Source organism: Hippocampus bargibanti, linkage group LG17 (assembly GCF_051943395.1).
Source record: "Hippocampus bargibanti isolate YZ-2025 linkage group LG17, ASM5194339v1, whole genome shotgun sequence".
In the NCBI taxonomy this organism is placed as follows: domain Eukaryota; kingdom Metazoa; phylum Chordata; class Actinopteri; order Syngnathiformes; family Syngnathidae; genus Hippocampus; species Hippocampus bargibanti.
Window position 1 is genome coordinate 1,534,306 of NC_142750.1, and position 22,717 is coordinate 1,557,022.

Genomic DNA, 22,717 nt, shown 5'->3' on the forward strand with positions numbered 1-22,717 from the left:
CTAAACTGTTTGTATTTCTTTATGTCCCCACCCTGATTGTAGTACAGAATACACATTGTATCTGATAAGACATTGCATGCATTCTTAGGCTGGAATTACATAAAATTTGACACACTGCAACACATGACAGATATTTGAATTTTAATGAAAGATCAGATTAAAATGATACTTGAATGAAAAGAAGCAGACAATAAAAATCACCATAAATATGCTCTAGACTTCTAATCACACGTTGCTCAAACACGATTGAGTAAATTGAGCCGCAAAAAGGCCTCTCATTGTTACACCGCACACACACACATGGAGAGGCGCACTCTCGAATGTCAGCGAGTCGGGGGATTTCCTTGTTGTGCAGGTAAAACACCAGGTATACACTGCACACACATACTTGAAATTCAGCTCTAGTGAGGACGCGTGTTAAGACTCCAAATATATTGATCCAATCCAAGCATCTGACACCTACCAGAGAGTCAGTTCCACTATTGACACACCCACACTTCGCTAAATATGTGCTCTTCGTCATGCCAAATTCCCCACAGCTGAATGACCCGAGGTCACATGACCGCGCGCACACTCACGGACCGACAATTCGAAGAGAGTTTGGTATTAAAATGCGGTCATGGGGGCCCATTACTAACTAATTCAACAACTTATATACCTGAAAAAATGTTGAAGTCGGTGATTTTTATATAAAAAGAGAATTTATATTTGTTTAAAAAAATGGCCCCACTGCTTCATAATATGTATTGGCCAGATATATTAAGATTGGCATTGTAAACAAAGGGAAAAAAAAACGCGACATCGCTATTGTTTGACTCGCAACATCCTTAAAGGACAACCGACACCACTTTTTTGTTTCCTAACTGACATCAGAAAAACGTTTTAAAGCATCTAAAATACCCAAAACACGCAGGATGATATTTGTAGTCAAATGCAAAACACCAATAAAAATGACTTCAAGTGTCCAAAAAAACTACTTCAAATTGGCCAGTTTCAGAAGGTCCCGCCCCCTTGTTCGTGATGTCACGCCAGGACGTCTTGCCTTGCTCGCGAATCAAAACAATGGCTTCAGATTCGGAGAAGATGCTTTCTTGTTACTCATCCACTTAAGAATATGATTCAAATAGTTCTGAAGAGGAAAGCATACATGTTTGCAATCGATTAAAGAAGTCCTTCCGTATCAATTCAATCCGTCTGGACTCCAATATAGCGGCCAGAAAATGCACAAGATGGCGCCCAAGCTCCGTTGGAAATGGGCCGATTTGTCTGCTGGGAATTTGTGTCAACTAGTATCAAATAGTAGTCTTAGTGCAACACAAAACGATTCACCATCGCGTTATTTATGTGTTTTCCTTATAATTTCGCCATCAACACAAAGTTTTCAGACCAAACAAAGTACCCACAATGCATTGTGTGTCGCTTTCTCGGTCAGGGGCGTTCCTTCAGTGACGTCACGTGAGGACTCGTCACCAACTCAAAAACAAGACTGCCTGAATATTCGGCACGAGTCTTAAAAGGTAAAATATAGCTATATGCGGTGGAATTTTAGTAAAATACGCTCAGTAGAAGTGATTTTACAAATGATGGACACAACTTGTCCCCAAGACGTCGGTTGTCCTTTAACCCTACCGAGTGAGTTTTGCTTATTGATCACTGATAATAGAGATTCATCACTCAATCAAACACACGCCTAAAAATCCAACGACCATCATATCACGTCAAACACAAACCCGACGGTCGGTCATTCCCACCTACCTACCTACCCCCCCCCCCCACCCTGAGCACTGCTAGCATTTTGAGGATAGCATTATCGGAAACTTTGCTGTGGAAATACACAAAGAACGAAGGGAAGATAAGGCATCACATGCTATTCATGGCAAAGCCGCAGAGAGATGAAAAAAGTGTGGCAGGGTGACGGCTCGAATGCGGGATGAGGAAGCTACACTGGAACCCCCCGTAAAGATGAGAGGGTGGGGGGGGGGTGCAACTTTTCAAGAGGAAAAAACATAATAGTTTGCATGGAGAGAACAATGAAGATTTCCCGTTCAGTCCCAGCCGTTGTCTTTTATCATATGGGACAGCTCGATGATGTATTTTCCTTCCTTGTACTTCTGACTCAGTTCAAACGCTTGTTCCTGCAAAGACGACGCGTCAGTTGTTAGGACCGAAAGACCAAAGAGTAAAAAATAAAATAAAAAAGGATATTTTGCAATATCAACCTCATGCATTGCAAAACTTGTTTTCATTTTGTTTCACCGCAAAACAAAGCAGCTGGCGCATCACGTACGAATACAGTGATACCTTGGCTTACAAACTTAATTGCTTCCCAGACAGAGTGTGTAAGGCGAAAAGTGTGAATCCTAAAAATTTATTTCCCATAGGAAACCATTAAAATGAGAATAATCCGTTCCCAGGTCCCAATAAAGCTTAATTTTCTACTTTGTAATCCTTAAAATTACACAATATAGACCTTATTTTATGTATAATAAATGTGCTATGGTATTATAATTAAAGAAATAAACTGTACTATATAATAAAGTCATTTTATAATAATAATAATAATAATAGTCATTTCTAAGCGCCTTTCAAAACTCTCAAGGTCACTTTACAGTCACAGGATCAGTTTTTCTGTGGGTGACCAGCGGCAGCCACACGCACCAGCGTTCACTCAACCCGGAAGTAACTCAAATAGATAGAAAGCTAGCTACCTAATAGATAGTAATAATAATAATAATAATAATAATAATAATAATAATAATAATAATAAATTTCATTTATAAGCACCTTCCAAAACTCTCAAGGTCACTTCACAGTCACATATATTACATACAGCCGCTAATAGATAGCTACCTAGCCAGCTAGATAGCTAAATGATAGCTAGTTTACTTTATTGATCTTTGTGATGGTCATTGATGGCTTGATGGAATGGAGTGGCCGGTTTTATCAGCATTAAACACTTGATGAGGAACGTCGCCTTCTTCTTTCACCATCTTGAGAAAAGCTCCCTTGTAGGTGCTTTCTCTGCCATAATTTTACCTAGTTCCTCGTCAATTGTGTTCTGTTCAGCTGGGTTGATAGCTTTTTGCATCAAGTGTACAGATGACTTGTGCGGGTTATTTGTGGAGCCTTATTGATGGGATATTTTAACCTTTCAGTCTACACTCTGCCTTTGAACTCTCAATTACGTTGAAACGAGTCCAAATTTCACTGTGTTTATAGATAGATAGAGGACAAAAACAGTCGGCTGCCATTTTCTTTTCGGAGAACGGGCTCGTTCGCAAACGACACATCACTCATTGTGGCAGCTGCGTGTGTATCCCGAAAAATAGTTCGTATGCCAAGGTAAAGTTTTCATAAATTTAATGTTCGTAAACCGAAAAGTTCGTAAGCCAAGGGCTTCGCAAACCGAGGTATCACGGTATATCCTTACGTACGATTTGGATCACACTGCGTGCATGTCGATTCACTTACATATTTCCAGCCCAGGGTGGTGTGACAGTTTTCACAGTAGATGTCAGCCACGGCGTGAAGACCCGTAAGCAGCAGTCGCTCCTCTGCAGGGCCGCAGCCGACGTTCACCCTAAAAATAATCAAACAACAATCAGATGTCCTCGTTTGTTGAAATAGCATCGTCGCGCAGAAAGAGAAAGAGAAACAATGACATTATTCCAGGCTCAACAAAGAAAATACTCACACAGAGTTGAAAAGGTAAGCCCTGCCTTGACTTCCTTGGAAAGACTGCGTGACACAAAGGAGGAAAATTGAATGGAAAATATCTAGAGACGATTTTAGAACCGATCCGGATCTTGAAAGTTTTGTAAAAATAAAATACAAATCTACTCATCTAGCTAGCTAACTACCTAGCTAGCTAGAATATATATATATATAGCCATCTAGCTAGCCAGCTATCTATCTAGACTTCTATCTAGCTAGCCATCTGTCTAGCTAGCCATCTATATATCAATCTAGCTTTCTAGCCACCTATCTAGCTCGACATGTATCCATCTAGCTAGCCATGTATCCATCAGGCTAACCATCCATCCGTCTAGCTAGCCAACTATCCGTCTAGCTAGCCATCTGTCCATCTATTTAGCCAGCCATCTATCATCTAGCTAGCCATCTATCCGTCTAGCTAGCCATCTATCCGTCCAGCTAGCCATCTATCCAGCTAGCTGGCTATCTATCGAGCTAGCTAACTAGCAAGCTAGATATACTGTATATATACATTGTTACAAAAGGTAAATTATATATATATATATATATATATATATATGATCAAACTATTTCTTACACATATTTTAAATACACAAGAGTCTCAGAATTTTCAATTGAGAGAACAGTGCCGTTGTGTATTTAGTTGAGTATGAAAACACGTATTACACGTATATACATATTTCATAAGCCACATGAAATATGATAAATACAACAAAAAAAGGCAGCAGCTGACCTTCGAGATAAGATCATCGTGGTTGGCCAGATGAGCACGGCAGTGCACACAGCTATAGCGGCGGTGGCAGGAATCCAGGTAAGCCTGGAACGTCTTGGCTTTTGTTAGCTTTACCATATCTGAGGAAGGAAGGGGTGACATAATTCATGCTCATCATCATCATCATAATAATAGTAATAATAATAACACTAATACATTCAATTTCATTTTTAATCATTTGGCATTTTTAATTGACATCCAGTGTGTTTGGACTCCCAGTTGTCAATGTTGTGGTGGGTGATCTCAGAGATTAAAATGACGCAAGTGGAGTCTTCTTGCTTCTTGAATGTTTGTTTTTTTCCGCCCCTTGTTTCCAAAATGATGATGCTATCTAGAAGGCTGACAAAATATCTGTGTTCATCTCGCTATGTCAGTGATATGGTGACAGGCGAAACAAGTAAATACTTTTGCAGGTCCGCAAATTAACCCGCGTGTTTACCTTTTTTGCCATGTTTTAATTTGGTGCTGTGGTATGATTTTTTTAAGTAAAATGTGTCTATTCTCAATAGAAGTGGAGAAAATCAATTGAGAGTAACTCGGTTTTGTTTTACAAATACACGTACGTGGAAAAAATAAACTGGCATGTCCTGCAAACTGGAGTTATGCTCGGACATGTTCTATCGTGCGATCTTCCTTCAACATAAAATGTTTTATTTTTAATCAATCACTCGCTGTTCGATCTGGATGAAAACATCACCCATAATTTTGAGTTACATACTACAACACACTGGGTCGAAAACGCATTACTACAGTAACCCGATCGGATCGCGTCTGATTTAAGTTAGCATGTTAGCTAGCTCGGCACGATCACAACATTGCAGCAAGCTCCAAAAGCGCACTGCAGCTTCTTCCAACCACTTACCTCCAGATGTCAGGACCTTTTTCTGCCAACAAATGGTTGACCGATGTGACTGTCAGCGGGGAAAAAAAACAAACTAAAAAGGGGACGAAGAACTGGTTGGGCTCGCAGCGCCAGTCGACCACGCGTTGACGTCTCGGACAATAAAGACAATACAGACCGCTTCTGTTTATGACATGCACTGCCGCGTTGCTTTGTAAAATGTAATCGTTTCCAATGAATATTTTTAGGTGTTGAAAAAATCAATAAAACAAGCTCTTCTCGACCGGGGTTGGCAATTTGTCTGGTTCGTGACGAATTGCACCGAGGACGGATGAAAAAATGTGTTTTGTTTATGAAAACACACTTGGGGGAGGGAGTTGGAAGCACATGGGAGGGCAAAACAATTTATTTGGACCAATAGGAGCCGCGGAAAAAGCTGAAGAATGTGGGTCAACCAATCAAAATCGACATCACGTGAGCTACTTCGGACTATTTCCCAAAGCATGAGCTTTATCATTTCCTGCTTTTGTTTTGACGATATATGTCCAATTTCCAGGCATTTGATGTATTATATTTTCTCATTCTCTTCTTTTGAAACGTTATTTTTTGGGTATAATTATAGCCCCTGTTCATGGCTGCGAGTTACACACGGCATTTGTTCAAATAAGTTTTAATGATCACTTCAGCTCTGCTTGATTGTTTTAGTTGTTCGTGAGAGGTACCATTGACATTTAGGAATTAGATTAGTTTAGCCTTTATTAGTGTCCTCCATATTTATCTGTCATGAAAATAAATACATGGACAAATAATTAAATAAAAACTACTGCTACTACTACAACTACTAATAATAATCATCATTATCCAGCTAGCTAGGTATTTGCTAGCTAGGTACTTATCCTGTGACCATTCAGTGCTTCAAAAGCTTTGTTCATTTCCCTGCTGGGAAAAAAAAAAACAATTTTTTCTCCTTGAAATGCTTCGTGACTCTGCAGTGACCCTTTCATATTCCATTAACCCACTTGTCGCGTCGCACGGCTAAGCTAATCGGGTCAGAAAAATACAGCCTTTGTTCTCTCTCTCGTTCTCACCAAACTGTTTGATTAACGCCGCAGGAATATGGTCAGACTTTGACCATGCCTTTTGAATTGCAAAACACACTCATTTTTGTTGTTGTCTTTTCTGTATTTCTTTGTTCACATTGCCATTAGGCGACCACACTGAAATATACGATAGATAATGGCGGGTTTGGTATAGAAGATCATTCATTCAAGTACAAATGACAAAGTAATTACAATCTTATCGTGAGGAATGAGCAGTCATGTTGCTAGGAAACGTTAATGTAATACTGAGCTGTGTTTAAAAGCTTCATTGGTGTAGAATCAGTCATACAGTGATACCTTGGCTTACGAACTTAATTGGTTCCCAGAGTGTGTAAGGCAAAGTGTGTAACCCAAAAAATAATTTCCCATAGGAAACCATTAAAATGAGAATAATCCGTTCCCCAGAAAACAAATGTTCTACTTTCTAATTTTCTAAGCCTTAAAACTGCACAAAATACACCTTATTTTATGTACAATAAATGTGCTATGGTAGTATAATTAAAGAAATAAACTGTACTGTATGATAGTCTTATATTTATATGTATTGTATCTACCCTGGTCAAGGTTGACGCTTCGTACTGATGTCACAACGTTTATTGTGGAACACTGTGAAAACTATAAAGGACATTTAAAAACGACAATTAACATTACAATAAGTTTGACAAGACATACAGTAAATACGCAAATTAATAAGGTACCGTGTGCACCTTATTAACCGAAAGTAGATGAACTTTAAGGAAAGTATTGAAGACGATTTTAAGAAAAAAACACGTATAAAGGGTGTTGGCATGACGTGTTTGTAAAGACTGATGTGAAAGTGGTGCAGCTGGAAAAACAAGATGGCGTCAAGTGAAAGAGAATATTTGTACAGTATTTCATGACAAATAAAGTCATTAATGCACTTACACAGAATAAAATGAAAAATACATTCAAAAAAAATGAAGAACAGAAAAACCAGAACAGCAACGGTCTCAGGAAATTTTTATTCAATCATAAGCAATATAATAATTTGGTTGTTTTTTGTTCATCATTGAATTCATATCCATACAATATACATACTACAACCCTTAACTCATATCTCTTTGACAATTGACAAATAAATCATTTAAAAATAATTCCATATAAAGTTGAAAGGGGGGGAAACCCAAAAGAAAAAAAAAACTCAAAAGTGGCAATAATTATCACGCCTGTTAGAGAAATTAACAAGAAAAAAACAAATAAAAACATTCCAATTATATATATATATATATATATATATATATATATATATATATATATATATATATATAAAAATGATACAACTTTAACTCCCTTTTAATAAAAAAAAAAATCACCAGTATATCAACAATAATCATAAGAACGACCATTTAAAAGCAACAATATCTGGAAACAGGCCACATGACAGACGGACCATCAATCTTGCATGAATGTGTATGGCGTGTTCAACTGGCACATTTCACACACACACACACTCTCCTCAGTCAAAGTGTGCGTGCGATTGTTAAACTTGGTCCTCTTGGTTGGTAACCATAGCGACCGAATCTGATATCACATTAGAGAAAAAAAATAAAAAACAAGCAGGGTTGTTGTTGTTGTTGAAAAATGGCTAAAAAAAAAGGACGATTGCCATCCAAGCCAACATGCAAAAGTAAAATAAAATGGAGGAACGATATGTACACAAATATGGATTTAAAGCGACACGGGCAGAATCAGCCACAAAGGGAAAAGACCCCAAAAAAAAGTGCAGACGTGCTGATTAGGTCACGTGATTTAATGGAAGGAAGTAGCTTGCAGATGGCTAAAGTGAAGTTGTGGCTGAAAAGAAGTGCACGCAAGACGGGGATGGAGGCAGCCCTTTGAGTAAAGCGTGGCAAGTGCTGGGAAGGCGAATGGGAAGGGGGGGGGGGGTTGGATTTCACCATACGTGCACACATACAATAATAATAATAATAAGCCTTCCACCCATTTTAGGGACAGTCATAGTGCTGGCTATGGCTTCTGAGAGGAGAGCGAAGCTTTGGACACCATTTTTAAAGCAAGGAGGTCGGGGGGTGGGGGAATTTCTTGACATTGACAATTACAGAGATGGACCCACAGGTGGCGCTCCACCATGCAGCAGTTCACTTTCACTGCCATCCAAGGAATTTATTCGGGAATGGAAAATATGACGTCTAAAGGACAACCGACGTCTCCGGACAAGTTGTGTCCATAATTTGTAAAATGGCTTCGAGTGACTTCTACTGAGCGTATTTTACAAAGATTCCACCGCATATATTTTACGTTTTTTTTTTTACGCGCTGAATATTCCGGAAGTCTTGTTTTTGAGTTGGTGACAAGTCCGTATGTGACGTCACTGAAGGAACGCCCCTGACCGAAAAAAAAAACGACACATCGTAGCAGTCCTTCCATCACGTCAATGCATTTTGCTGTACATCGTTTGGTCTGAAAACTTCGTGTAGCACCAAAAAGAGGCAGAAGAGGGCGTCCAAGCTCCATATAAGGAATTTATCAGCCTGTGGAAACGGGCTGATTAATTCCTCACACGGAGCTTGGTCGCCATTTTCTGGATGATACATTTCCCCCCAATGTTGCCTCAAAATGGCACGGAAGGACTTCTTTAATCGATTGCAAACATGTATGCTTTCCTCTTCAGAACTATTTGAATAATATTCATAACTGGATGGGTAACAAGAAAGCATATTCTCCGAATCTGAAGCCGTTGTTTTGATTCTCCAGCAATGCAAGACGTCTTGCCGTGACGTCACGAACTGGGGGCGGGACTTTCTGAAAATGCCCAATTCGCAGCTCAATTTTTTTGCAGATTTTGGACACTTGAAGTCATTTTTATTGGTGTTTTGCATTTGAATAAAATATCATACTGCATGTTTTGGGTATTTTAGATGCTATAAAACGTTTTTCTGATGTCAGTTAGGAAACAAAAAAGTGACGGCGGTTGTCCTTTAAGCTGAACCACGCAAATAACTGAAAATAAAGGGGTGGGGGGGGGGTTCCAATCGGTTTGCCCTTTGTCTAAGCTGCAGCTCAAGAAATGTTACACGTGGTCAACCTTGCATCTGTCAACTATTTTGGTTCAATTTCAGGAATGCATGCATTCATACGAATATCATATAAAGAGAAAAAAAAAGCGCATGAAAACATCGTCATCCGTTCAAAATGATTAACAAAAAAATGAATCACAGCAGCATAAATACAATGAAGATGATTTTAAAGCGTACGAATGAAAGCTGTGATGAAAAAGAAAAAAAAAAATGTCTTTTTCTGGTATCTTAAGTACATCAACCCGCATATTAAACACCCCCCACCCCCATTTTTTTAGCCCTCAGTTCAAATGTACATTGAAGCAAGAGAAGAGTAGTAATGTTGCTTAATAAGGAATAGTAGTTTGATATGATAAAAGCGGATAGACAAGGCAAGGGGGGGCAGAAAAAGAGATCACCAATCGGGTCATGTGATCAAAATGGAGGGCAACGGGAATGAAAGAACAGGAAAGTAAAGAGCAGAGAGGCACGACGACTCACCCCCCTTAAAAAAAAAATATCAAAGCGCTTTCCCGCTGTAGAAATGGAAAGTAAGCAGCCAATGTTCATTGGATTCATTTTCTTGAATTTAAGCATGTCATATAAGGGAAGGGGGCGGGGTCAGGGTGGGGTCAGGATGGGGTCGGGTTCTTCAGGTGGCAAGCCTGTGGTTGCGGTTGATACTCTTTTGGACTAAAAGGAAAGAAAAACGGGGGTCACCCAAATTACTTTCAGGAAGACCGTATTTTCCAGTGTATAAGGCGCACCCCCCCCCCAAAAAAAACATGATTTTCGCATACTGGCCAAAGCTAGCACACTGCATCTGTAGATGACCCTGCACCTTATAGGTCGGTTGATGCGCCTTATATGTAAAGTCATATTGAGCCGCAACTGTCAGCAGCCACCGACTCCATTAGAAGAAGTAGTGCGTAACCCCAGCCTCTATTGTAGCGTCTTATAATGCGGTGCGCCTGAAATTTGGAAAACTTTTATATATTTATATATTATATTTGGAAAACGTTTTTCATTCATTCAAAGGTGTGCCTGATCGTCTGGTGCGCCTTATATATGGATTTTTTTCTGAAAATATCCCATTCATTGGGGGTGCGCCTTATCCACTGGAAAATAGAGTCTTTTTTATTTATTTTTACTTCTGAGTCTCCCTAAAGATTCCAGAGACTCACCCTTTGAAAATACACCATTCATTATGGGTGCGCCTTATACTCCGGTGCACCTTATACACCGGAAAATACTATACTTTTATTTTCTTTACTACCCTGCGTCTCCCTAAAGATCCCATTTTTTCCAATTCATGTGAATGCGTGCACGGCAGAAGTTGTTTTGGAACTGACCTGTGACCTGTGACTCAGGATCCCTGATAGGTCTCCTGGAAACGAGACGTCTCTTCAAATATGAGTTCCTTCAGTTTCTCCTTGGGAAGGTCATCCAACTCCATGGTGAAAGTGAAGGGCTCCTCCGCCACCGGCTACAAAGTCAGACACAAACAGGCCATGAAGAACCTTTGTTCTGCTCAGAATTGATTGTAATCCAAGGTGGATGATTAACTTTGCATCGTTTTTGGGGATTCTAATGATTACATAATAATAAAAATAATAATGTTTCATTTATAAGCACCTTTCAAAACTCTCAAGGTCACTTTACAGTCACAGGATAAGTTTGTCTGTGGGTGAGCAGCGGCAGCCACATGCGCCGACGTTCACTCAACCCGGAAGTAACTGAAATAGGTAGAAAGCTAGCTAACTAGCTAATAGATAGCTAATAATAATACATTGTATTTATAGGCACCTTTCAAAACTCTCAAGGACATAGCTAATAGATAGCCAGCTAGCTATATAGCTAATAGATGGCGATCTAGGTAGCTAGCTAGTTATTAGAGAGCTAACAGGTAACTAGCTAGATAGCTAATAGATAGCAAATAGATAACAAATAGATAGCTAGATAGCTAATATATAGCAAATAGATAGCAAGCTAGGTAGCTATCCAGATAGCTATGTAGCTATCATTTTAATATTATGGGATAAATAACAGTATCTGTTTTTTTTTTTTGTGTGTGTGTTAGCGTACCTCATCCGTGGGGTCGTAGTACTGCTCCAGATAAGGATGAGCCAAAGCCTCCTCAACACTGATACGTTTGTTGGGGTTAAAGGTCAACATGCGACCCAGCAGGTCCAGAGCTGTATCGGGCAAAAACATACATTATATAAATCACCAGATATAAAAATAAAATGTAGCCTAGCTAGAATCGTTCTTTGACAACGCATCCGCTACGTTCTTGTCCAATTTTCATTGGAGAATCGTCATCAGGTGCTCGATTGATGGCAGGAAATGGAATTGGTGTCACTTGACCTTTTGAGTCGCCCCTGCAGAAAAGCCTCTCCCAGGGAATTTTGGGTTTTTCAGGTAACGACTGCAGATAGTTACGGGCTTTCATGTTAATGATGCAATTCAGATCTTCTTGGGATGGAGAACCAAGGACACCTACAAGGACACAGAGCAAGATAGCTATATTGCTAATAGATAGCCAGCTAATAGATAGCTGATAGCTTAGATATATATATATATATAACAAATAGATAGCCAGCTACCCTACATATTAGTTTATATAAAGCTTTAACAACAGCTGAAGCTGCAACAAAGCGCTAATATAGAAAGAAGGAAAATGCTGCCCTCTTGTGGAAGAAAAAAAACCCATTGCCAGAGGCCATGGCCAGCGCTGTATCTGCACCCAAAAGTGAACAAAACAAAACCCGAACAAATTCGGGAAAAGCGCTCCACGTCATATTTTCAATTCCCGAATAAATTTGTGAATGCCAGTGAATGAGTTAATTTGAATGATAAAGCGCTGGTCAGACCTCCGGCAATGTTTTTTTTTCCTTCCACGAGAGGTCAGCGTTTGCCTTTTTTTACAACTGGAACGCATTTACGAGAGCTCACCCAGAATGTGGTTGAGCTGATCCAGGTAATGTTTCCCGGGGAAGATGGGCTTGTTTGATAACATCTCAGCCAGGATGCAGCCCACCGACCAGATGTCGATGGACTTAGAGTAGCCCTGAGGGGGGTCACGAGGGGGTCACACACAGTCAACAACCTACTCAGAAGACACAAAACGACATTTGCATCCTCACCTTTGAGTTGAGCATGATTTCTGGAGCCCTGTACCAACGGGTTGCCACATACTCGGTCAAGAATCCTGTGTGGTCGTGCTCGGGGTCTGCGATACGCGCCAGACCAAAGTCACAAATCTTGAGAAGGGGGGCAAAGGGGGATAAAATATGATTAAATGATCATTATCTTCATCCATAATGTCAATTTAAAGGACAACCGACACGTCTTAAAACGTTTTAAGACTGGCCCTGAATATTCAAGAAGTCTTGTTTTTGCGTTGATGACGATGCCTGACGTGACGTCACGGAGGGAACGCCCTTTAAAAGAACTTTAAAAATGGAGCCTGTGAAAGGATGCCAGAGTACGTTATGCTCCCTCTTACGGGTACCGGTTAAGAGGCGAGCGGCAGCATTCTGGAGCAACTTTGACAGTGAGCACAAAGTCAAAAGGCTGTTGAAAGCTGACCTTGAGGTCGCAAGTGGTGTTGATGAGCAAGTTGGAGGGCTTGAGATCCCGGTGCAACACGTTGGCGGAGTGGATGTACTTGAGCCCTCGCAAGATCTGGTAGAGGAAATAGCAGACGTGGTCGTTGCTTAGCTTTTGGCTCTTGAGCAGCTTGTACAGGTCCGTCTCCATCAGCGTCTGCACGATGTAACTGGCGGCGCACTCAAGTCAAGGAGCATCGCCGACTTGTACGGTATCAACAAACTATCTAGGTTGCTATCTCGCTAGCCAGCTATTAGCTAGATAGCTATCTGGCTAGCTATCTATTTGTTATCTCGCTAGCCAGCTATTAGCTAGATAGCTATCCGGCTAGCTACATAGCTCGATATCTATTAGCTATCTCGCTAGCCAGCTATTAGCTAGATAGCTATCTGGCTAGCTATCTATTTGTTATCTCGCTAGCCAGCTATTAGCTAGATAGCTATCCGGCTAGCTACCTAGCTCGATATCTATTAGCTATCTCGCTAGCCAGCTATTAGCTAGATAGCTATCTGGCTAGCTACCTAGCTCGATATCTATTCACTATCTTGCTATCTATTAGCTATCTAGCTAGCTATCCATTAGCTAGATAGATATCTACCTAGCTAACTATTTGCTATCTATTAGCTATATAGCTATCTCTTTATTAGCTATATAGCTATCTAGCTAGCTGGCTATCTATTAGCTATGTCTTTGAGAGTTTTGAAAGGTGCCTATAAATACAGTGTATTATTATTATTACTATTAGCTATCTATTTGAGTAACTTCTGGGTTGAGTGAACGCTGGCACGTGTGCCTGCCGCTGCTCACCCACAGAAAAAAACATATCCTATCACTGTAAAGTGACTTTGAGAGTTTTGAAAAAAATTAAATGTAGTATTATTATACACCAATACATTCATATTATTTTAAAATATATTTTTGTTTCATTTTACATACGCTACATAAAACAAAAGATTAGCCACCATTTTGTAAGGCCAGACGCCATTACTGTATATATAAGATCTCCAACAGATATGACATAAACAGGAAGGCTCTTGCAAAAGGATACACGTCCCTCATATTATCAATATGGCGAGCCCTTAAGATGTCATTGATCCCGATGATATTCTCATGGTTGAAACGCAGAAGGATCTTGATCTCCCTCAGCGTGCGTTGGCAGTACGTCTGGTGCTCAAAAGGGCTGATTTTCTTGATGGCGACGCGCTGATTAGTGACGTGGTCCAGCGCAGAGCTGGAAAAGAGGCACAAATGAGGACTCGCGTTACACACTGCCGTATTCGTGGATGATGATGTGCGTAGATCTGTGAACATTTAGCCTTGTTTTGCCTACGCCGTTTGGAGTGGGTGTACAAGTGAAAACGTGGCCAGGTAGGGCTCATGAAAAGAGCGGGATTGCGGATTTAAGAGCCACATGAAGAACGCTAACACTGTTTTTGGAAAGTCGAACCTAATAGATAACTAATAGCTAGATAACTAGCTAGTTAGACAGCTAATCGATAGCAAATATATAGCTAGCTAGGTAGCCAACAACGGTGACCCTGTTCAACCGGGAATAACTGAAATAGATCAAGTTAGCTAGCTAGTTAACAGAAAACCAATACCTAGCTAGCTAGTTAGACAACTAATAGATAGCAAATACATAGAAAATAGATAGCTAGATAGGTAGCCAGCAACGGTGACCCCGTTCAAACGGGAATAACTCAAATAGATCAAGTTAGCTAGCTAGCTAATAGATAACTAATAGATAGCTAGCTAGTTAGACAGCCAATACATCACAAATACATAGGAAATGGATAGCTAGCTCGGTATCCAGCAACGGTGACTCCATTCAATTGGGAATTCCTCAAATAGATCAAGTTAGCTAGCTAGCTAATAGAAAACCAATAGCTAGCTAGCTATTATTATTATGATATAAACTAATATGTATGCATTGCATTGTATTTTCGACAGCCGCCCTCATTTCAAGATCATATAACTCCAGACCCATATAACTTAGGAATTAACATTTTTTTATGATGAAAAGAGTGTCTAAGGTTTCTCACGCTGCATTGTATTTTTATGTAGTCCTAAAACGCAACATTTCTGTGGGTCCTGGAATTTGAGTGACAATGACAAAAACCCTGGCACTGGAGTTGACACATTTTTGCATATCGTCTGGCAGTGACGTGCCGAAAGTATTCACATCGGCAACAGATTGCAATGAAACGAAACCATAACAGAAGTCAAATGTCGTCACAATCCTTCTCGAGTTATGATTATGGACTGGAGTGAGGCCAAACGTCGTCCACCTACGTAACTTGTGGCCGGCCATGTTCGCAGCTTGCAATGATTTGCCACTAGTGATGGGAATTCCGGCTCTTTTCAGAGAGCCGGTTCTTTTGGCTCGGCTCACTAAAAAGAGCCGGATCGTATGGCTCCCAAATGGCTCCTTAGTTTGTTTTTTTGGTTGCTTAAACTACAAAAAAATCATGTAAAAGTATGTGAAAAATGAATTACTCATGTAAAAACTACACTATATCAAATAGTTTTATGTACATGGCTTGATTTATATGTGCACAGCGAGCATCCACTTTATTGAATAAAACAAACGTTTGATTTGAAAAAAAACAACAACTTGTTTTTATTGAAGAAGTTGTCAGCCACCCAGGCCGAGACGTTTTGAAAGTTGTACGCCCAACGTAAAAGTTTTACGCCCCGGGCCTCCGGGCAGACGTTATTTCAAACACTGGTAATAATGCAAAAACAATCAAAAAAGAAAAGGTTGAAGTGAGGTCTTGCAGAAAAAAAAATAGGAGTTCAAGATGATAGTACAGCGTGTACTCAGAGTTCGGTGAGTGTGGCAGTGGGAAGGGGCAGGGGGGGCAGGGCTGGGAGGGAGTTGAGTCTTCTGACTGCCTGGTGGCAGAAACTGTTGTTGAGCCTGCTGGTCTTGGATTGTTGGGTGGATGGATGGATGGGATTTGCCTTTATTAATCTCACAGTGGAGAAATTGGCTCGGAGACTCCGCAGTCTCCTCCCCGATTGGCGGCAGGTTCCTTGTTAGGAACCGGCTCTCTTCGTTCACTTCAGAGTTCCGGTTCTAAGCACCGGCTCGTTTGCGAACGACACAATCACTACTTGCCACTTGCTATCACAGCAACGAGTTGGCAATGATCTGCGATGGTGCGCAACAGGTTTGCTCAACGTGCCCACACAAGGCTGCAGATCACCAGTCGCGATAACAACACAGGCCTCGGTGCGAGTGACAAATCCCCTGCAAAACGATTTTCCGCACAATCGATTATTTTTTAGCGATCGGTTTTTGTGCGACAATCCATACGGTGTTGGTGTCAAGTTGCATCAAATCGGTGAATGATTTGCGACAAGGGGAGGAGAAAAAAAATATGTGGGGAGTCGTAAAAAGCAAACTGCGTCCTGCGCCAATGTTCTTCTCTGTAGCATTTCCTGTAAAGCTCATCGCCACGCCTGTAGCTAGTTTGCTAACCTGCTAACCACACAACAGGCTGATTTACAACAAACGACGTCGGTATACGAGACACAATGTGACGTCTATATGAAAACTGCAACAGTAAACTGTCCTATTCTGCAAAAAAAAAAAAAAAAAAAAAAAATAAGCGAGGGTCTACAAGGTAGAACAAGTAGTGTACTCACCACACCATTCCGTAAGCCCCTTCCCCGATGTAAGACAGGTTAGTGTAGCGGGGGCCCACGTCGAAAACCTGGCCCTTCACAGACTCGGACGCGGATTTTTGTCCCGCGGTTCCCGTCGCTCCATCATGCGCAACAGTGCCAGCCGCCCCGGGAGCGTTGGCGCTGCTGCAGGCTGAGGCAGCGGCCCCGACCGCTGCGGCGTTACTGGAATCCGCCATTCTTCCTCTCCAAGGCGCGCCTGGCTTTTGGCTTTTGGCTTTGCTTTGCTCTGTTAGGGAGTTTTCACTTTTCACCGAGGGACAAGCGTCGCTCTCGGTAAAATTGACGTTACGAGTTGAGGCTTTCACAAAGTCGAATGTTTAGAGGAAAGAGAAATTGAGTCTCTCTTGACACCAACAGGAGCGTAAACCGATTGCGTGCGCGAGCTCGGATTTGGTCGGAGTGTAAATGCGCGTGCTGGGCTAACGATGATGCAGTTGCGTTACATTTGTTCACCCTGTCTACTTAGCCGAGCGGAGTTATGTGCAATTCCCACGCCTTTATAAAATCACCACCTGTCGAACTTCTCCTTGTGTTTAAAAACAAGTTTGCTATAAAACAACATTGAATAGCGTAAACTTGGGCGGGCGTAACCAGTTATGCAGCAAAGTTATCCGGACGAAATAAATGTATCAAGTTGACACATTACTCATGATTTTATTTTTAACCAGCAAAATAACGAGCGACAGATAGATAGCTAGATCGCCAGGTAGCTCGCTAGCTAGCTAGATAGATAGACGAATAAAAACATTTAATAAAACACCAAATATTACGCAATATTGTCCCTGTGGTTAAATAAATCTCATTAGACGCATCCAGTGACTGTAAAGTGTCCTTGAGAGTTTTGAAAGGCGCTTCTAAATGAAATGTATTATTCTTTATTCTTTTTAAGATAGCACTTTGAACTTTATGCTGTATATTTAAATGTCACCGTTTTGAAAAAAATGTCAATAACACAAAAAATATTTTATTTTCAACAAATGCCATGCCAAACAAATCATTTGGTCGCAATGCATAATTGCCAATGTTATATTTGAATTGTGTAGGGGGGGAGACATAATAACTTTGCTGCTGTGTTACTTCCGGGTAGAGTGAACGCTGGCGAGAATGGCTGCCGTTGCTTACCCTCACAAAAAATTACGTGACTGTAGTGTCCTTGAGTTTTGAAAGGCGCTTATAAATGAAATGTATTATTATAATAATAATAATAATTATTATTATAATTATTATTCATGAGAACCAGTGCAACTGTGACCACGCCCCTTGGTTGCGTCGTGATGTAATTCGTGAGTGCACTTCCTGGTTTCGGGGTGACAGACATGTTCATATTGTAGAACGCTCACTTACAGTATTTCTTTTGAATAGTTAGTTCGAGTAATGCTACGTTTTCTATTGCGACAAAACTGTCTCATCCCGATTCGTTTAGCGATCTCCATTTTTGACTTCCCGTATTCACTCAACACTTACGGACTCAGGTTTGCATTCTAGTCATAAATACTTAAACGCTGCTTTGAGTATGTTCTAATTGCACATTAGACGACCAGGCTACTTCAAGCCATAAATGGAGCCGTTTAAAAGCTATCATTGTTACGACTCTAACTGTTGTTCAGTTTGTTTGTTTTGTTGTCTTACCTCATGAATAAATGCAGTTATGAAGGACCTTGTAATTCCCTCAGGGTTGCCATTTCCAACTCAGTTATCCACCCTTTCAGAATCAACCCCTCCATCGCCCTCATCAGTTCAACTTGTTCTAACTCCTCCGAGAGGGTCCGCGCGATGAGATCTTCAACACACGTGAAGTCCAGATGCCCCGAGTACCCAAGCTCCAAAACCAAGCGCATCCCGGTGAGTGATTCCCAAGTGGACTGGAGTCAGAGCTTCCCAGGATACCATCCGGTCAACTACACTCATCCTTCAGTGGCAAAGAAGCCAATATGGGCAGATCCTGAAATTGGGTGAGTAACATATGGATTTTGTATACATTTGGATGCAGTTTCAGAACAGCGGTCATCATCTGGAGCAATTCAGAATCAATATATATCGAAACAAATGAGATACACGGGAAAATACACAATACTTAAAATACTAGATGATTTCTTTGCAGTTTGGTGCACACGTGCTAATTAAATTTGACTTAACTGTGTCTAATTTTGGTCACATTTGAGAAACTAAACACTTTTTTTTTCTCATAAATTGCAGCTCATTCTCTCCGCAATTCAATACTTTGGATGGATCTGTGGATAGAAGAAGTTTTGAGGGCTGCTACAAAGTGGAAGATGGAAAGCCACTGTAAGACTAGACTGGTTGTCAGTCGATTGCAGATTTTGTGTGTGTTTATCAGCATTTTTTAACACTTTTTTTTTAGAAACCCTAAAGGACGCACTGGGCTGATGGGCAGAGGTTTGCTGGGACGATGGGGACCCAATCATGCTGCAGATCCGATTGTCACAAAGTACTATTTTTTTCCATTACTCTACTACCAATACTTAAAGGACAACCGACACCATTTTTTTGTTTCCTAACTGACATCAGAAAAATGTTTTATAGCATCTAAAATACCCAAAACACGCAAGCTGATATTTTTAGTCAAATGCAAAACAGCAATAAAAATGACTTCAAGTGTCCCAAAACTGCCACAAAATGAGCTTTGGAACTGGGCAGATTCAGAAAGTCCCGCCCCCTTGTTTGTGACATCACGCCAGGATACTCCTTCACAAACTGCCTTGCTCCAGAATCAAAACAATAGCTTCAGAGAGTTCAGATGAGGAGAAGATGCTTTCTTGTTCCTCATCCAGTTATGAATATGATTCAAATAGTTCTGAAGAGGAAAGCATAAATGTTTGCAATCGATTAAAGAAGTCCTTCCGTATCAATTTGAGCCGTCTGGACTTATTTACAGTATAGTCTCGTTATATCGATAGTACTGCTTATTACGATACTATTTCTATGAACGCAAGGAGCAAATTTACATGCCGCAGGATTGGATATATCGATAGTCTGGTTATATTGATATTTTTTCCGACTCCCGAGAATATCGATATAACGAGACTTTACTGTATGTAGTTTTCCTTCTAATTTCGCCATCAACACGGTGTTTTCAGACGAAAAAAATAGCCTTAAATGCATTGTATGTCGCTTTCTCAGTCAGGGGCGTTCCCTCCGTGACGTCACTTAGGGCATCGTCATCAACTCGAAAACAAGACTTCATGAATATTCAGCGCGAGTCTTAAAATGTAAAATATAGATACATGCGGTGGAATCTTTGTCAAATGCGCTCAGTAGAAGTCATTTGAAGTGATTCTACAAATTATGGACGCAACTTGTCCGGAGGTGTCAGTTGTCCTTTAACATATTACTGCGTCACATTCTCAGGATGCCCTTTTTTAACAATTTAAATCCAACCTTTGGCCCGTTGCAGCTTGGATGAAGTGAATGTTGCGTGTTATTTTGTGGCAGATGGAAAGTAGATGCGAAAGGAGAAAAGATTCTTCACCATATCTCCAAAAAGCCCATCCTGCAATTTGTATCCATCAAGAGAAAAGATTGCGGCGAGTGGGCCATTCCAGGCGTAGGTGGCTTTTTTTTGTACCTCATTTTGTCGTTCTCTTTCCTGTCCACGTTATTTCTGCTACGAGAACGAAACTCACATCCTGGTGTCTCTCTCTCTCTCTCTCTCTCTCTCTCTCTCTCTCTCTCTCTCTCTCTCTCTCTCTCTCTCTCTCTCTCTCTCTCTCTCTCTCTCTCTCTCTCTCTCTCTCTCTCTCTCTCTCTCTCTCTCTCTCTCTCTCTCTCTCTCTCTCTCTCTCTCTCTCTCTCTCTCTCTCTCTCTCTCTCTCTCTCTCTCTCTCTCTCTCTCTCTCTCTCTCTCTCTCTCTCTCTCTCTCTCGTAGGGGATGGTGGATCCAGGAGAGCAGGTTTCTCTGACGCTTCAGAGAGAGTTTTCAGAAGAAGCATTGAATTCGCTGGGAGTGCCGCCGTCGGAGAAATGTCAAATTCATGAGCGCATCACCCAACTTTTCAAATCACCTGGTTTTGAGGTCTGCAAAATGACAAATTTGCTCAATTAAAACTCGAAAATTTGCGAGATTTAAAGTCACAAATTTGCTCGATTTAAACTTGCAAATTTGCTAGTTTTAAAGTCACAAATTTGTTTGATTCAAACTCACAAATTTGCTAAATTCAAACTTGCAAATTTTCTCGATTTAAAGTCACACATTTGCTTGATGTAAAGTCACAAATTTGCTAGATTTAAAGTCAATTTGCTCGATTCAAACTCGCAAATTTGCTAGATTTAAAGTCAAAAATTTGATAGATTCAAACTCACAAATTTGCTCATTTCAAACTTGCAAATTTGCTAGATTTAAAGTCACAAATTTGCTCGATTTAAAGTTACACATTTGCTAGATTCAAACTCACAAATTTGCTAGATTTAAAGTCACAAATTTGCTAGATTCAAAATCGCAAATTTGCTCGATTTAAAGTCATAAATTTCCTAAATTTAAAGTCACACATTTGCTCGATTTGAAGGATCTCTTTGTTACTAAACCCGATCTCAAAGTAACAACTGATGAATTAAAAATAATTATTTTGTTGTGCAGGTCTTTAAAGGATACGTAGATGACCCAAGAAACACTGACAATGCTTGGATGGAGACTGTCGCGGTCAACTTCCACGATGAAAATGGTACGTACGCATAGTCTCACAAAATGCCATGGTTTATCAGTGTCTGAAATAACGACTGCCCGGACGCCCAGGGCGTGCAACTTTTACATCGGGCGTACAACTTTAAAAATGTCTCCGCCCGGGTGGCTGACAACTTCTTCAAGAAAAAAAAAAAAAAATTCAATAAAGTCCAGACGCCTCAAAATGATACGGAAGGACTTCTTTAATCGATTGCAAACATGTATGCTTTCCTCTTCAGAACTATTTGAATCATATTCATAACTGGATAAGTAACAAAAAAAGCACCTTCTCCGAATCTGAAGCCATTGTTTTGATTCTAGAGCAAGGAAAGACGTCCTGGCGTGACGTCACGAACAAGGGGGCGGGACCTTCTGAAACTGGCCACTTCCGGTTTTATTTTGAAGTCATTTTTGGACACTTGAAGTCGTTTTTATTGGTGTTTTACATTTGACTAAAAATATCAGCCTGCGTGTTTTGGCTATTTTAGATGCTATAAAACGTTTTTCCGATGTCAGCTAGGAAAGAAAAAAATTGGTGTCGGTTGTCCTTTAAAGGAAAATTGTAGAAATCCATATTTCTTTCCCCCGCTTGTGTTCATACGCAGGCAACAGTGTGAGTGAGCTACCGTTGCAAGCTGGAGATGACGCGGGCCAAGTCCAGTGGGTTGACGTGGATTCGTCCTTCCCGCTCTATGCCAGCCATTCTCATTTACTGGAGCTGGTTGCTCAAGAGAGAAAATCCCACTGGTAGCCACGGACCACCCTAACAAAGTTGGAAACATCTTGATGTGAATATAGGATTAAAAAAAAAAGACTTAAACCCAAGTGTTGATTTCTTCATTGAGAATAAACTTGCTTGTGAATTCCATTCAATATCAGTTATCTAGCTATCTATTTGCTATCCATTAGCTGGATGGCTAGCTATGTAGCTGGCTATCTATTGCTATCTAGCTAGCTATCTGATGGCTATCTATTTGCTATCTATTAGCTGGCTGGCTAGCTATCTGATGGCTATCCATTAGCTAGCTACCGAGCTATCGATTTGCTATCTATTAGCTGGCTGGCTAGCTATCTAGCTGGCTATCTATTGCTATCTAGCTAGCTGTTTGGCTAGCTATTTAGCTAGCTAGCTATTTATATCGTATAGTGTACGATAAATCGATTCAAACACGCCTGTAGGAATTGTTCAAATTTTGAATAATCATTAGTACGTTATTTTGTCACGATTCACTTCAAAACAATTGCTTCCCTACAGGGATCAGAAAAGC

The 22,717-nt window shown here is 40.6% G+C and overlaps 3 protein-coding genes across 3 annotated transcripts; 1 reads left to right on the forward strand and 2 right to left on the reverse strand.

Annotated features, from left to right (window-relative positions):
- Positions 1 to 126: 126 nt before the first annotated feature.
- On the reverse strand, positions 127 to 5,668 carry ypel3 (yippee-like 3). Its single transcript, XM_089019407.1, has 5 exons — positions 5,349 to 5,668; positions 4,448 to 4,566; positions 3,695 to 3,738; positions 3,472 to 3,580; positions 127 to 2,135 (listed from the first exon to the last, which is right to left on the reverse strand). Exons 2-5 carry the CDS (start codon positions 4,562 to 4,564, stop codon positions 2,046 to 2,048), a joined length of 360 nt encoding a protein of 119 aa, XP_088875533.1. The 5' UTR covers positions 4,565 to 4,566; positions 5,349 to 5,668; the 3' UTR covers positions 127 to 2,045.
- A 2,298-nt stretch (positions 5,669 to 7,966) lies between these two features.
- On the reverse strand, positions 7,967 to 17,176 carry mapk3 (mitogen-activated protein kinase 3). Its single transcript, XM_089018158.1, has 9 exons — positions 16,729 to 17,176; positions 14,126 to 14,308; positions 13,057 to 13,246; positions 12,612 to 12,728; positions 12,421 to 12,535; positions 11,833 to 11,964; positions 11,551 to 11,660; positions 10,818 to 10,951; positions 7,967 to 10,158 (listed from the first exon to the last, which is right to left on the reverse strand). Exons 1-8 carry the CDS (start codon positions 16,944 to 16,946, stop codon positions 10,832 to 10,834), a joined length of 1,185 nt encoding a protein of 394 aa, XP_088874284.1. The 5' UTR covers positions 16,947 to 17,176; the 3' UTR covers positions 7,967 to 10,158; positions 10,818 to 10,831.
- An 872-nt stretch (positions 17,177 to 18,048) lies between these two features.
- On the forward strand, positions 18,049 to 22,322 carry nudt9 (nudix (nucleoside diphosphate linked moiety X)-type motif 9). Its single transcript, XM_089018656.1, has 8 exons — positions 18,049 to 18,242; positions 18,480 to 18,722; positions 18,967 to 19,056; positions 19,133 to 19,219; positions 20,224 to 20,335; positions 20,658 to 20,804; positions 21,366 to 21,450; positions 22,055 to 22,322. The coding sequence occupies exons 1-8, from the start codon at positions 18,145 to 18,147 to the stop codon at positions 22,198 to 22,200; spliced, it is 1,008 nt and encodes a 335-aa protein (XP_088874782.1). The 5' UTR covers positions 18,049 to 18,144; the 3' UTR covers positions 22,201 to 22,322.
- Positions 22,323 to 22,717: the final 395 nt, after the last annotated feature.